General features: G+C 49.4%; 2 protein-coding genes across 2 annotated transcripts; one reads left to right on the top strand and one right to left on the bottom strand.

The window, feature by feature from the left end:
- Positions 1-688: 688 nt before the first annotated feature.
- On the bottom strand, positions 689-11676 carry exoc5 (exocyst complex component 5). The gene is made up of 18 exons (XM_084437923.1): positions 11526-11676; positions 10865-10959; positions 9854-10001; positions 9464-9658; positions 7905-7969; positions 7617-7645; positions 7364-7473; positions 7093-7137; positions 6858-6998; positions 6658-6740; positions 6053-6262; positions 4924-5071; positions 3732-3840; positions 3453-3573; positions 3217-3303; positions 2984-3092; positions 2182-2397; positions 689-1909 (listed from the first exon to the last, which is right to left on the bottom strand). Exons 1-18 carry the CDS (start codon positions 11550-11552, stop codon positions 1721-1723), a joined length of 2127 nt encoding a protein of 708 aa, XP_084294049.1. The 5' UTR covers positions 11553-11676; the 3' UTR covers positions 689-1720.
- A 329-nt stretch (positions 11677-12005) lies between these two features.
- On the top strand, positions 12006-15235 carry ap5m1 (adaptor related protein complex 5 subunit mu 1). Its single transcript, XM_084438092.1, has 8 exons — positions 12006-12132; positions 12308-12968; positions 13061-13288; positions 13408-13547; positions 14416-14501; positions 14631-14743; positions 14828-14924; positions 15033-15235. The coding sequence occupies exons 1-8, from the start codon at positions 12065-12067 to the stop codon at positions 15113-15115; spliced, it is 1476 nt and encodes a 491-aa protein (XP_084294218.1). The 5' UTR covers positions 12006-12064; the 3' UTR covers positions 15116-15235.
- Positions 15236-15437: the final 202 nt, after the last annotated feature.

The following is a 15437-nucleotide window of genomic DNA, read 5'->3' as shown; positions in this document are numbered from 1 at the left end:
CGTCTGCCCAGGCCGGGCATCCCCGGGGGCGGGCACAGCCTCTACCTCCTTCTCCACTCCAGTTATCGTCTCTGGCCCGGGCCCACCCCTCCCTACGCCGGGCGCATTAATCGCCTCGAAAACAAATAGTTTTCAAATGTTTGGAAAGGCCCCAGTGTTTGCGTCAGGGCCTAACAAAATAATTTTTACAAGCTATCCAGTCGTGATTAGGGCGGAGAGAATTGAATTTCCGCGGCATTGATAATATTAATATTAGCCTAATTAATTATGTTGTTTGACTTTGCTCAGCGCCCTGTGTACCTACTACACAACGTTAGCCAGCTGGAGCTGGAACTGAGCTCTCAGCCATCTCTATCTTGCCCTGTCTCCCCGGCCCATGACTGCCGCACACATTTCATGAACCAGTAGATAATCTAATCCCTCCCTATTCTGTTCCCAATGTCTGGAGACTTAACTTTACTCTGGGAGCTAGAAATTCCCCCAGACAAGCCTGAACAGATTCCCTGATACGTGCACGTTCACTCTCACACAAAATGACGTTTTGTTACAACCAACTGGGCGTCTCACTGTAATTTGATCACTTTAATGTCATGTGACATGCAGGTGGGTCGTGGTAATAAGAAAAGGGACGATGATAAAACACAACATATTTTTTTAATTGAGTCACCGATTAAGGTACACAGCGGTGCACTTGGGACAGTTAGCATAAGAGACTTTCGGGTATGGTCGAGCAGACACGGACAGCCCACGACCACCACAGAGAGACATGGTGATCTTGAACCTGCCATTAGCCCTGTGAAGCCCACTCAACCTCCTAAGCGGCGAGGACCGACATTTCAAAGAGCCCCTGACCCAGAGAACATCGCTGATCCAGTCAACAATGGCAACCGTGTAGTGTTAACCCCCGCTGGATGAGCAGGTGTTGATCTGTGCAATTACAGTGACACACAACTCACTGACCTACGGCACCCGCCATCTCAGCCAGCCGCCGACCACCCAAGCCTCCCTCCGAGACGTTCCCAGACCTGCTTACAGCCTGGACCCCAGCTCTGGGGGTCTCGACCCTCTCACCCCTGTCCAGGGTCAAAGGCCAGGGGTCAGGGAGGTGGTCATGTGTCTCTCTCGGGCCAAACAGACACAGCTCTAGCAGGTCTGTCTGGGAGATCTGTGTTGGGGGGGGGGGGGGGATTAGTTTCCAGCACACAGCCCAGTTCTGCCCCGGGCCTTTAAACAGTCCACACATCCTCTATAGCAGCTTCACAGTTGTTCCTGTGCACAAGTGCAGCCACAGAATATATTTATATATTTGGCACATTCAAAAAAAACAAAAAAACAACTCAATGTCTGTTTATGGGTAATAGGCCTATGTGGAAATCTACAGCGGCATGGTGTATTAGTAATTTAAAAAAACGAGAGGGCTCAGTCCGATACATGTTTGGACATCGCGGTGCAGAAATCAAGGGTAGAAATGCAAGTGTTCCCCAGTGCAGATGGAATGGGCTCGGCCTCTCTAAGATGGGCAAAGCAAGCTTCCACAGATGGACTCCGGGTCGATCCGGTCCAGTCCGATCTGGAAGGTGCGCGCTCCGCAGCAGGGAGCAGGGATCTCCCAGGTGGGCCTTCTAAAAGCAATAGGTGACTGCGTGATTGGACGGAACGTGTACTATTATCTGAAACGGTGTCGGTCTCTCTCTCTCTCTCTCTCTCTCTCTCTGGGACATTAGCTGAAGTGGCGTCCCATTTTGGCGGAGCGGTAGTCCACTCGGAGCTGGACGAAGGCGTGCAGCAGGTTCCTGTCCAGGTTGGTCAGCTGCTCCCCGGAGCACACCTGTTTGAGGTTGTCGGGGGCGACCACCAGGAGGTTACACAGGGCGTGGAGGGTGTCGAAGAGCTGCAGGACCAGAGGGACCTGGAGGACAGACAGACAGATGGACGGACACAGTGACAAACGGAGACAGACAGGCAGACAGACAGAGAAAGAGAGAGAGAGTCAGATAAACATTGCACTGTACTGTAGGACAATTACAAGGGAATAGACCTTGGAAATAAACCAGGCTGGGCCGTTAGTACTTCAAGCTCTAGACCAACTCCACAACACTACAATCTGACTCCACAACCTGTGTCTCTATGCCCCTGTCCAACAACCCCCCCGCTTGTAACCCCCCCGCTTGTGACTCTCACCCGGAATTCCTTGGCACAGCGTCGGTACTCGGCCACGTCGCAGATGGCCAGCATGCCCCCCATGGAGCTGTAGCTGTACTGCTGCAGGTGCTCGTGGACGAGGCGGTGGAAGCGCACGCCCAGCTCCGTCAGCACCGTGTCCACGTTCTTCCCGTCCATGGACTTGCGCACCCGCTCCACCTGCTTGCTCACGTAGGCGCACACCTTGAGGCACGCCTGGGGGGCAGGGAGGGGGTTGAGACCCCAAAGTGAATACCAATAGATACAGTCCAGCAGGAAAGTCTGCACTTTCACCTTCTCTGTGTTTTATTACGTTACACACTTATTCTACAATTAATTTTACATGTCTCAGATTTCTCTAAAAAATAGCCCATAATGACAAAGCGAAAACATGTTTTTCGAAATGTGTGCTAATCTGTTAAAACAAATGACACTCGCTAGGCAGGTAGGTAGGTTGAGAAGCAGGTAAGTCATCCAATCATTTCAAGTTGGCAACTCAAAAGGATTGGACGCACCCATTATAGTCCTGCGACTTCCACAGATTACAGATTTATTTCATTTTAGTGTCAGAGCACTTTATTTATTGATTGCTGTCAGGAGGTAATGAGAATTGCAAAAAATATAACATACAGTGCTTCTGAGCCAAACCGCATACTGCACCTTTAAGTGGTGCATCTCGTATGAAACAGATTTCAGTCTCCAAAGATCAATAGTCAATAGTGAGACCGAACACATCATATCCCCGAGTGCCGGGTGGTGGGGTGTGCTTGCATGTTGGCTGGAGGCCAGGCGGGTGTCTCACCGCTGTGTACTGGATCATGACGTTGTTCTCATCCTCGGGCTTGAAGTCTGTCTTCTTCTGCTCCGTAGCCAGGATGTGCTTCATCTGGCCCACCATGCAGTTCAACGTCCTGCAGAGGGAAGACAAGAGCGCGCCGCCATTGGGTCGGGCTTCTTACCCGAGCGTACTGGTATCGACAGGTAGACACTCGTACTGTAGTTGGTACCGAATACGAGGCTGTCTGACGTACTAACCTGTCGATCCCCGTGTCCAGTTTCACTTCCATCTGCTCAATCACCTCTTTCTTCTTGTGCAGGCACTCTGTCAGTTTGGGAGAGGAGCTGGTGGAGAGAGTTTGTCCAAGCAGGGTCAGAGAACGCTATTATCTTACTTGGTATGGAGCTGCTAGTCTTAAGAGTACCTAAGAAAGCGGTGTTCAGTACACTAACACGAAGGGTGAGGACAGTTGGAAGTTCGCGGTCGTGCTCACCTGATCAGGGGCATCAGGTGGTCGTTGAACTGCTTGTCAAACAGGTGGAAGATGGTGTTGGCCTGCTGAACCACATCCAGGAAATACAGGTTGGCGTTCTTGGCATCGGGTGAGGGGATGGCTGGTGAGGGGGGAGAGAGGGAGACGTTTTTTTATTTTATTTTTTAAACTCAAATTTAAAAGCAGCTCAAACATACAGTCTTTAGAGGCTGCGTGACATCCTCCAGTAGGACTAATGAGACCGTCAGCGTTGAAGGGTGAGACAGGAACATACTGTACCTGAGAGGCCTATCTCCAGCGCGTAGTCGATGTGGTCCACACACAGGTGCTCCACCAGAAGCAGGAAGATGGAGAAGGCGTTCTTGGGCAGATCAGAGGGGTCTGACAACTGGACCACAAGACGGGATGCGGTCAACCACAAGACAGGATGGTCAACATCACACCACAGTTCAATCTTGTAAAAGCAGAGACAGATCCTGACCAAATACAGAGTGAGTGACCACAGTCCAGCCATAGCGAGAGGACGACACAAATAGTCCTGTCTACCGACAAAGAAAAGAGTCTGTGGCCACCGTTCGACAGGTGAGGTAGAGACACTTCGACAGGTGAGGTAGAGACACTGTTCGACAGGTGAGGTAGTGACACTGTTCGACAGGTGAGGTCGAGACACTGTTCGACAGGTGAGGTCGAGACACTGTTCGACAGGTGAGGTAGATTCACTGTTCGACAGGTGAGGTATAGACACTGTTCGACAGGTGAGGTAGAGACACTGTTCGACAGGTGAGGTAGAGACACTGTTCGATAGGTGAGGTAGAGACACTGCTCGACAGGTGAGGTAGAGACACTGTTTGACAGGTGAGGTAGAGACACTGTTTGACAGGTGAGGTAGAGACACTGTTCGACAGGTGAGGTAGAGACAGAGTTGCACTTCCTCCTACACTGTTATACATTCAAGGAAATAAGGAACATCTACTTTTAACAAGTTCAACTATGTAATTCCAGACTTCAAAGAGCTTAATGACCTCTCAAAACTAAAAATACTGCTAGGAGAAAGAGACAGGGCATGTATGGCTGCCCAATATGTATCAGCATGCCACAACCTGAGGGACAGTGAGTGACCTACACACACACATATATTTTCTCTCAAACACACACACAGCACACACATATTTTCTCACACACACACACACACACACACACACACACACACACACACACACACACAGTTGTGTTACTGTGTTAATGTTCATTTACTGTGCAAATCTTTACTGTTAATTACTATTGCTTATTATTATTTCTATTATCTATATACATGTAATGTCCCAAATGTTCTGGCAACACAGATGAACAATTTGTAAATTTTGAATTTGAATTGAATTGAAAAATTGTAACTCAATACAGACTATAATCATAAAACCACAGTATGCTCTATATACTCCCTCCTGTAGAGGGCGGTGTACGCCGGCCTCACCCTGTTGCACCTCTCGAAGGCGTGGCGCGTCTCCTGCAGCAGGTTGACCACCACCTCCTGGGACAGGAAGGTCTCCCCGTGGGTGTCGATGCTGGGGCCCAGGGGCAGGTTGGTGCGCTGGCGGATCCGTTCCTTCAGCTCCTGGATGCTGGAGGAGACGGAACAGGGATGGTACAGTACCATGGAACTAGTCTCAGAACAGGGATGGTACAGTACCATGGAACTAGTCTCAGAACAGGGATGGTACAGTACCATGGAACTAGTCTCAGAACAGGGATGGTATAGTACCATGGAACTAGTCTCAGAACAGGGATGGTACAGTACCATGGAACTAGTCTCAGAACAGGGATGGTACAGTACCATGGAACTAGTCTCAGAACAGGGATGGTACAGTACCATGGAACTAGTCTCAGAACAGGGATGGTACAGTACCATGGAACTAGTCTCAGAACAGGGATGGTATAGTACCATGGAACTAGTCTCAGAACAGGGATGGTACAGTACCATGGAACTAGTCTCAGAACAGGGATGGTACAGTACCATGGAACTAGTCTCGCAACACCAGACTTTAGAGGTCTCTGCCTCCAAAAGTCTGGAGACATCTCCGTTGAAAATCGTCGCCAGAGCAGCGACAAAAACCAATGCTACGAATCAGAGCCACTGCCTACATCTCCAATAGGGTGAAGGGCCCGCCTTACTGGAAATTATGTCCTCCAAACAAACTGGAGTTGAGAATCAAAACAAAATAAACCATTCACCGCTCCATTAGGAAGGACCGCCCTAGAGACTTTGGATTGGTTCTGCAATGCAGGGTTTTTTTTCAATCTCCCAAATTATTTCCATCCACCCATGTCTCTAGTTGAGCGCGGTGTTTAGAGACTGACTTGTGAGTCTACCACGGAGCTAACAGACAACCACAGAGCTAACAGACAAAGACATGAACCTTGTTGAGCCAGGAGGAGCACTGGGTGAGCAGAGGGTTATCGGTTTGCATCTTGGGGCCAATTCTTTTCAAGTCCTTCTGATCAACCCAGCCGGTATTGGGGTGTGTGTGTGTGTGGGGGGGGGGGGGGGGTACAAGGTTCAGAGAGGGAAGGCAGACCAGGAAGTGGGCGTGGCTAGGCTTTACCTGCCGGTGCCCAGGAGGCGTTTCTGGTGGTTCTTGGAGTCGTAGTACCGCTGCAGGATCATGGTGCTGCGGTTGCGCAGGTACTCTCTCTCCATGTCGATGTAGCTCTCCAGGTAGGACGAGAAGATGTTCTTGATCAGCTTGGACAGGAAGGTGTGCTTGTCCGATCCCAGGTTGAACTCTGTCAGCTTGGTTGCCAAGGCCGTGGTCCTGGAGATTACATTACATTACAGTCATTTAGCAGACGCTTTTATCCAAAGCGACTTAAAATAATTGCATTTAACGTAGGAAAAGCCAATGTACTACTACTTGCCAGAGCTCACATGTGCATCTCCTTTCTAAAACAAGTGACTAAGAGCATAATCTAGCGCTGAAAGCAAAGTGAAAGAATAGCAAACTAAAAATACAATAGGTGCTTAAGAGGGAGGATCGTCGTAGTACTTCTTGAAGAGATGAATTTTGAGCCTGTGGCGAAAGATGGGCAGCGACTCTGCGGTCAGTGGGCAATTCAGTGGGAGATGCAGAGTTACCGCGGGGGGTTACCCGGGGTCGCGAAGAAGGGGTGTTCAGATCGAGAGGTCAAAAGGTCAAAGCAAACACGTTACCTGGTGTAGAGGTCATAGAGGTTCTTGAGGTATTGTTCCAGTTCAGAGTGGCGGGTTTCGTCCAGCTTGTCTTTCACGTGGGCCTGTGGACACAAAAGATCCTCATGAGTGCCCACGACCAACGCCACATACCACAACTGCAAAAGTACGTAAGTAAGTGATAATGAAGGGAATTGAAACAAAGATGTAACGACACACACCTGTAATTTGTTCTCGAAGATGTTCTGGATGAGCTTGGCCATGACCGTCTCCGGGCTGCAGAAGACCTCCCCCACCTGCTTGTTGACCCTCTGGCACAGGAGCGCGGTGTCCTCGAACACGTCACTCCTCATGTACGCACCCTGGACGGGGGGACAAGAGAGTTGACCCATGTGACCTGTGGAGCCTACAGAAGCCCACAGGGATGTCTTCGATGGATTAACACTGCACACTCACCTCCTGGCACTGCTTGATGTAGACATCCACACAGTGTGCATAGCCCTGTGAAATAAAGAGACAAAGAGCCACGATCAAACCTGGCTGCCACACTGCCCCACAAAGACAAAAACTGACCACAAACTCCATGCGTGTTTTTCCTAAATGTAAATTAGACACAGGCCCGGCGAGTAGATATTTACATTCCATAGCACTCCAATTCTCGATATAGAGACACTGAAACTACGCTTGTTAAAAAGCAGGCGCTGTTATCGGAGTGGTTCTCGGTCACCTTGAAATGCAGGAGGACCGCCGCGACCTCCCGCATGCGTCCAATCTCACCCCTGCGCTGAGCGGCCGTGAACTCTTGGATCAGCTGTCGCTCCAGGTCGTGGTACTTACCTGGGCACGGTCACAGAGAGAGAGAGAGACACACACACACACACAAACACACAGGGTCAGAGGCACATTTTTGCATGGTAGGCCATCTGCACGGCAACAGGCGAGTCATGCCCTTGTAAAGTGGAATGAAATGGCTCACTCACTCGCAATTTTGGCTTTGACATCTGCAAACCTGTCAGAGGACAAGAACAAAAGCATGCATCAGGGATATAGAGTTGAAATTATCTCACGCCAGGAGTAGGTTACACATTTATCTAGAAGTGCGATGAGAATGTTTTCTTGGGTGGGTGACTTCAATGCATGTGTGTTCAATCATGTATGAATGTTCTCACACATAAACAACACCTAAAGTATGCATCGCATTTTGACATGGGATTACACTGCATGGACCAGACACTGTACGGCAGTGCTTCTGGTCTGAAGATGCTCACCTGTCGAACGGCAGCTCCTGGGCAATGAGATGGAGCTTCTGGATGATATCAGCTGCCTCCTTAATCTGGGAAGGTGGGCGGGGGGGCAGAGAGAAGGGAGAAAGAGACAGACAGAGAGAGAGAGAGAGCGACCGTGAGAGTTGGCATCCAAACAGAGAGCAGATTGGCAGCAGCAGCAACAGCAGCTTCTCCACCTCGGGCATGATCATCTTAGAGCAGCCCTCCTCCACCTCCCCACTCATCCACCTCCATATGTTCTCCACCTCCCCCCTCCTCCACCTCCCCACGCTTTCCCTCCTCCACCTCCACATGTTCTCCCTCCTCCGCCTCCTCCCTCCCCCCCCCCCCCCCCTCCCCGTGTTCTCCGTGGGGCTGATCGAGAGCAGGCGTCGCTCACCTGAGCATCCGCAGCAGCAGCCCTGACTTAGCAGCACATCACCCTCTTCTACTGGCAGCGCCTCCTCTGAATGGGGCTGTAATCCCACGGGAGCCTAAATCGCCTTCAATAATCTGTCCGGCCGGGGATATCGCTGAGAAAAGGGGGTCCTGTCGAGACCACCCCCACACACACACTCCCCCATCCTCCTGAAACCCCCCAGACCTGAGAAATGCCCGCCGTCCGCAACTCCTCTTGTTCCCGCCGCTGCCTGCCTCAGCTAACATCATTACTCCACTCCCGTGAGGAGGATCCTGCCTTTCTGCTCGGCGAAGGTTTTCTAAGTATCTGTCCCCCAGCTAAGATTAGCTAAATCCCATGTAAGTAATGTAGCCGTCTCCCTGCAGTCAGGGTTTAGCGCCACTTGTCTCCACGCTGGCGGCCCGGCCCTCCCTTTCAGAAGGATTAGCAGAGCCTTCCCCCTTCAGCTATTCACTCCCAGCTTTCTTCCTTCCCCCTGCCCTCGTCTGGAGGTATGCTCAGGAAAAAGAGGGATGTGGCCGATATTCCTGCCTGCTTCTCCGGAAGCGGAGTTTCCCCCCTCGTCTCTGGCTCCTGTCTCTTGGGATTGACCTCCTCACACCCTGCCCTGCTTACACTGGTAATGTTCCCTACTAGCAGCAATTTATTGAGAAAATCCCAAACACTCCAAAACCAGTTAAAAACACTGCACCGGCAAACTTTTAAGGGTCGATAGTGGGGTTGCCCGGCTCATATCAAGTACTTGTATCATCAAGGCTTAGTCTACTTGTAATCTTAAGCGTATTCACGTTACTAAGCTATAATAAACTCATTAGCCCAAAGAAGCACCATGCAGTGTCAAATTATATGCTTGCAATTAACAAAATGAGGCTCCACGTGAGCATGCTGACATTCATGCCAGTCAAACAGCTCAGTATTATCATGGAGCAAGTGACAGACCTTAGCATAACATTAGCTGAGGGATCCAACTAAAAGGATCAATTTGACTAATTAAAATGGAGTGGTGGTTTCTTCGTAATCCCGCGACTTTACTCATTTGAGTTTTTAACATCGTAGTGGGAGAGAGGTGTGTGTGGGGGGTGCTCTTTACAATACCGCACATTTGGGTGGATGGTACGTGCGCTGTGCCTGGTGTGCTGACCTTCTCTGGGTTGTTGAAGACATCACTGCGTAGCTCGCCGTCCAGGAACTCGTTGAAGTAGGTCATGAGGCGCTGGGCCTCCACTGCCCTCTGCCGGGGCGTGTTCACCCCCTCCAGCTGGTCGCCAAGGTGACAGACCTTGGTGGCCACATAACTGATGTGCTCGTCCAACTCCTGGAAGTGCTGAAAGGCCACCTGTATGGACATGGAGAAAGATTACCAAACTTACTCATCATTATTCATGAAAGGGGACTCTTGTTTTGTCTTTACGTTAAAAAAGTACACTTTTTTATTACAATTCTACCTAAACAATCATCAGATTTTGAGTATGATTGAAATGTTTGCTGGGGCCGGTGGTTTTTGGATAGTACATTGGGCCGTGCAGATCACCTGATTGCTCCTCTGTAAGTCCTGGACTTTGTGTGCAAACTCCTTCGCCTCACGATGACACTGGTGCTCCAGCTTCTCCACCCGACGCTGGATCTTCTCATCCAGCTGCTTAAGCTCCTCTATGTGGTTCTCAAACTCCTCCAGCAGCCTGCAGGAAGGGGGGAGGGGGGGGTTATTGCCAAGATTTCATTAGACTCTGAAGTGCTCATTGGGTCTACAGAAGGGGCCCACACAGCATATGACTGGTTTATGTGAAAACACTGTTTGGATAACTGGGGACGCAGGGTTAAATCTGTCCCACTAACCTTACCCTCACAGCTAATGGACATACACAGTGCTGGGTGCTTAATTCCCGGGTCCCCAGATTTAAGAAGCTCTCAACCTGGAAGCTTCGTCAGCTGCGTTTTAAGTGCCATCAGGACTGCGGAGCAAATGTTCTAAGTCAGCACCACATTTCACATACTCTGAGGAGGAAACGTCTCAAACTGATGAGTATATAATCTCTTGATTAATTCCCCTGGTGCTGGCAACAGCTTAAGGCCATCTCCCATCCCTCCCAAACACTCGCAGGCTCTCATTCCCCCTGCCAGTAACAGGGGGGGAAGATGCACCACCTCTTACTCCGTTTCAACAGGCTTCAAACAGAGCATGCAATAAGACTGGAGCGAGGGCTTTGAGAGCGCAGAAGATAACGCTGGACATCTTTGCAACACTTTGTTATTTTTTTATGTTCTGGGCAAGATTTTGGAAAAGTCTAATTGAACGGCTGTTGATAAAATCCGATCAAATTTAGCTTTGAAAAAGGAGAGTGAAAATGTCAAAGTTATTGAGTTGAAAAGTATTTTTTCCAGAAAAAGTTGGAAAGTATTTTTTCCAAGAGTTTCCATCAGACTGGGTTGGTCTTCAGGATATCAGGGTTCAGTTTAGGGTTTAGAGAGGGGAGTAAAGTCACAATAACTTCCACAAGTAAACTCAAAATTAGTCTAGCTGACAGTCAATAAATCCCTTTACCTTTTGGGATCAAAGGCCTCAGCTCCCCCCTTGGAACCTCCTCCTGGGGTTCTCCAGGCCAACCTCTCAATATACTCATCTGCATCAAACGGCTCCTGTGGGTCAAACGAGGACAGTGAATAACACTGTTGCTATTCCACATTCTTATGGGGAAAAGGTGTAACGGTTAGTTATCAGCCATGAACCTGTATTCTACCAAATACCATCACCTTAATAGCTGACAAACCTCCGAGACTTGGTAATGATACGTCCAGCTAAACTAGCAAATTATATGGCAGTCATTTAAAGATAGCTATCTTATTTGATTGTAAAATAGCTAACGATTAGCACTAGCTAGATGATCTGCTAGCTAGTCTAACTAGCACTACAGTAATTCTACTTAACCTTAGCTGTAGCCAATGCTAACTATCACTTACTTAGCAAGTTAGCTAGCTATCTACTTAGTACTTAGCTAAACATTTGCTGGCTAACTTACAACAACAAATGGCTCAAACAAGACGTGCCGCTGTTCCTGGTAATAATCTACAAGCTAACGTCACTGTCCACGACTAGCTTTCCCGTCCAGCTAAACTCTAGCAAGCTAAGTTACGTCCCTAGCTAGCTAACGACAATATGCGCTAGCTACACCAAGCCAAAGCGTATCAGTCACACACCCATTTACCTCGAAAAGTTGAGCAGTTGTTGCCATATTTGATCTTCGCCTGCAATCAAATAATTGCAATTCAGTCAAAGACGAGATGAGTCGATATGACAGCCGACAGCCGGATCAGCTGAATTTTGACAGCTCTGTCCTTTGTTGACAGCTAGCTAGCTTGCTAGCTAACTGTTTCAAGGCTTCCTGTATGGCGAGAAGGGTGGGGATAGCTGCTTGCAAATACGTACATTGTTTGAAATCACGACCCGCCCCACGGTACACCGAATGCCGTTGACGGATTTCAAAGCGCACGGCCTCTGACGGGTTGGCGGGGCTTGACCAAGACAGGCTGAGTAAAACGATGATAAAACGAGTGGACCTATGCTGAGCTACGCATGCGTACACGTCTCCTGATTGGTCGTTGCAGTCACATGACCGCAAAGGTAGGAAGTAAGTTATAGCTACAAAAAGCGATGAAACCGTCGTCTTTACAGTTTTGTCCATATTTATCAACCTGCAATTTATCATTCAGTTCCTTCTGATGACAGTTGAGTGTTGCTGGCCAAATGAGTGTGCGAGCATTATGGATTATATCCCACGAGAGGGGAGAATCTCAGACAGTTCGTTTTTCAAGGTTTGTTATTTCATTGAGATGTCTAGACACCTGTCTTCATCTTACTAAACATTGTATGGCAATAAACGCAACAACATCCGATATGGTCAGCAAGGCATTATTTTCATATGTATTTATTGTCAGAATGCCTGTCATTAATCTTTCAGTCTTGCACTTGTGCTTATTCTTCAAACAGGCGGTTCCCAACAGTAGAACAGCGTGCTAAGTCTCTGGCCGGCTTCCTGCATGTGTCTGTCCCCGAGGATGCCACTGTGCTCCAGCTCTTACTCACTGAGCTGGGGCTGGCTGATCCCGACAAATCCTACGTGGCTCAGCGGGACGACTGCGTCCACCGCCAGCGCTCACCTGGCCTGGAGCTCCACGTGGAGGGCCCGGGTGGAGGGGCCCTCTGGCCGGTGTTGACCATCGCCCAGGGGCCTCTGATCCTAGCCTGCCTGCCCTTGGTGGACGCCCCCGCTGAGCCCCGACCCCCTCTGTCCAGCCTGTTCTCTGTCTCCCAGGGCCTCACTCTGCTAGCAGGCCTACAGACCTTCCTCTGTGGCTCTGGGGGTAAGCCTGACAGCGATGGGCTGGCCTCTCGCCTGGCCATGCTGCCCTCGGCCCTGTTGCAAGTCTGCCCCCTGGGGACCCCCCTGGGCATGCCTCAGCAGGGCCCCTCACCTGCTCCAGTGGTGCCTGTTCCCGCCGGGTCCCAGAAGCAGCCTGCCTGGAAGACAGGGCTGCACCGTGGCAAGGTCATGGTGAATGTAGAACTGAAGGAGATGGTGCGCTCCATGCAGTATGGGAACCGAAGCAGGCAGGACCTTTGGGACGTCTATGGCACAGTGACCTGTAAGGTAAGCAAGGACATGGGCGTGGAAGAACAACTGCAACTGACGGAAAAAAACCTAACCTAACCTCTTTGTGCTGTGTGTTTGTCCCGCCTTAGTGTGAAGTGGAGGGGGTCCTGCCCAACGTGACGGTCACTCTCACGCTGCCACCCAACGGCTCCCCGCTGCAGGATATCCTGGTTCACCCCTGCGTGACCTCACTGGACGCCAGTATCCTGACAGCCAGCAGTGTGGAAGGCTGTGACGGCTCAGCCTTCTCCGGCCCTTACAAGATCCCCTTCTCCCCTCCCCTGGAGCCCTTCAGACTGTGCAGCTACACATCACAGGTACAGTAGAGGCAGAAGATCTAGAACATAAATCACTCATAGCGAGAAATCCGGGGGACCTTCCACACGCATTACTGTCTTGAGGTCTGACAGACAGGAAGGTCGGGTGTTTCCCCCAGGTCCCTGTGCCACCCATCCAAGGCTCCTATCAGCTGAAGGGGGAGGAGAGCCAGCTGCGATTGACCGTCAGCCTGAAACTTCACGAGAGCGTGAAGAACAGCTTTGAGTACTGTGAGGCACATCTTCCATTCTTCAACAGGTATGTGAAGATGATGTACACTAGATACAGCGCATAACAGTACTGTAGATCATGTTGGCATGGCCCTCATCATTAGGGCTGCACGATTATGACCCCAACAAAATTGCAATTATTTGCTTGATATTGTAACTGTGATTATTAAGTGCGATTAGTATTTCATATTTTGAATACATTTTCTGTGGTGCCACCTTCATATACGTATGTAAAAAAAAAATCGGGGAACATGTGATTAGCCAGACAGCATAAACGCCCACGATTTGTCTACGTGCTCTCAGCACACTCAATGCAAAACAGAATTATTAATTGCAGCCTTTTGCGATTAGTTATTTGCAGAGGTCATAATTGGGATTATGCTTAATTCACGATTAATTGTGCAGCCCTACTCACCATAGGATCAAATCAAATCACACTATTTGTATAGCGCATTTCATACACAGAGGCAACACAATGCGCTTTACAGAGAGAATTGGGGGGTGGGGGGGTGGGCATAGGTCCTGTCCCTACATATTCCAGAGGGAAGCAAAAAAACAGTTTCACCCGGGGGCCAGAAAAGGGAGCTGTAAAAATTCTTCCCTGACCTCTCTCAACGAGACGATTGAGCAAGCTCCTGGAAAATGTTTGTCTATTGGCTAAGAACATATACAGAGCAGTAAACTTGGGCTAAATACTTCATAAGAGAGACATGACTAACAGTAGAGTGCACAAATAGTTACAGAGAAGTTGCCTACATGTTAGCTATCCCTGTAGTCTCTAATATATTTAAGTGAATCATATAACAAAGCACCGTAAGCATAGGAGAAACTCGTTAATGAGTCTAAAGTAGTTACTGTCTTTCACACCTCTGCTTATTGTCTGTGTCTCTGTGCAGGGAACAGATGGGTGCTGTGGATGTGAAGGTGAGCTCAGGACAGCTCGAGGTGTCCAAGGAGAAGAACCTGCTGGTCTGGGTCCTCGGTAAGTCCCCGCTACAAGACGCCCCCTTGTATAATTCATCTCAACTGTACATCCTCTGCATATGGCATTAGCCTACTATGTTTTTTGCCATCCCCTGCGTATGGAATCTTCCCTCTCTCCTCCGTGTAGGCCAGAGGTTTCCCAAGTCCCGCGAGGTGACGCTTGAGGGCAGTGTGAGTTTTACGGGGCAGCAGCCTGGACCCACAGACCCGCTCTGCACAGAACTTACAGCCTACATCAAAGTAAGTAAATGTTTCTATTCGCAGTACATTATCTCATAAATCCCGACTAGCATCCATGGACTCAAACTCATCCGTGTTTCGCAGCTGTATTTCCGCGTGCCAGACCTGACCCTGTCTGGATGCTGTGTGGACCAGCACTCGGTGCAAGTCTATTCCTCCGCCAAACCTCGCATCGTAACGTGTGAGTGTCAGATGATACCCGGGTTTGGTTTCTAATGCTGGCAGTGCAAATGCATATCCACAGGAAGTAAACACCCACAAAATGTCCTCTCTCTCCTCCTCCCTGCAGCTCGTGAACTCGTATCCTCAGAGTACTACATCTGGAACTCAACTGGAACCGCCCCGGTGTCCGCTGGACACATGGTGCTTTAGGATGAACAGAACCTGGTGGAAACGACTGTCCAAATACACACCAATCAATCATGTGAAAGAATGTGCCTTAAAAAGAGATCATGTATATGGTACTGTATATAACTGTATTTTGGAGCAGTATTTAGAGTAACAACACTGACGTTTTTTTTTGCGTGTGTCCGTGTTAGCATTATAATGGCCATATTATGTAAAGTATCCTAATGCTACCTGCTTCTGTCCATATTTTGTATAAAATAAAAAAGTTTCTTGTGGCACCTGCCTCTGTTTTTGAAGTTATTTCACCCCCCCCCCTTACCCTCCCTCACCCCCAGGCCATTGGTCA

Source organism: Borostomias antarcticus (genome assembly GCF_949987555.1).
Source record: "Borostomias antarcticus genome assembly, chromosome: 5".
Taxonomy (NCBI): Eukaryota; Metazoa; Chordata; class Actinopteri; order Stomiiformes; family Stomiidae; genus Borostomias; species Borostomias antarcticus.
This window is presented reverse-complemented; position numbering and strand designations above follow the sequence as displayed.

What these genes read in the sequence shown, in the direction of transcription:
- exoc5 (XM_084437923.1), bottom strand. Translation starts at nt 11,552, where the DNA reads ATGGCAACAACTGCTCAACTTTTCGAG. An exon ending in CAGGAGCTGCCGTTCGACAG is followed by an intron (nt 7,646 to 7,904) that starts GTGAGCATCTTC and finishes GTCCTCTGACAG; the next exon opens with GTTTGCAGATGTCAAAGCCA. An exon ending in GCTGTGCCAAGGAATTCCGG is followed by an intron (nt 1,910 to 2,181) that starts GTGAGAGTCACA and finishes TCTGTCCTCCAG; the next exon opens with GTCCCTCTGGTCCTGCAGCT.
- ap5m1 (XM_084438092.1), top strand. Translation starts at nt 12,065, where the DNA reads ATGAGTGTGCGAGCATTATGGATTATATCCCACGAGAGGGGAGAATCT. An exon ending in CAGACAGTTCGTTTTTCAAG is followed by an intron (nt 12,133 to 12,307) that starts GTTTGTTATTTC and finishes TTCTTCAAACAG; the next exon opens with GCGGTTCCCAACAGTAGAAC. An exon ending in ATGGCACAGTGACCTGTAAG is followed by an intron (nt 12,969 to 13,060) that starts GTAAGCAAGGAC and finishes GTCCCGCCTTAG; the next exon opens with TGTGAAGTGGAGGGGGTCCT.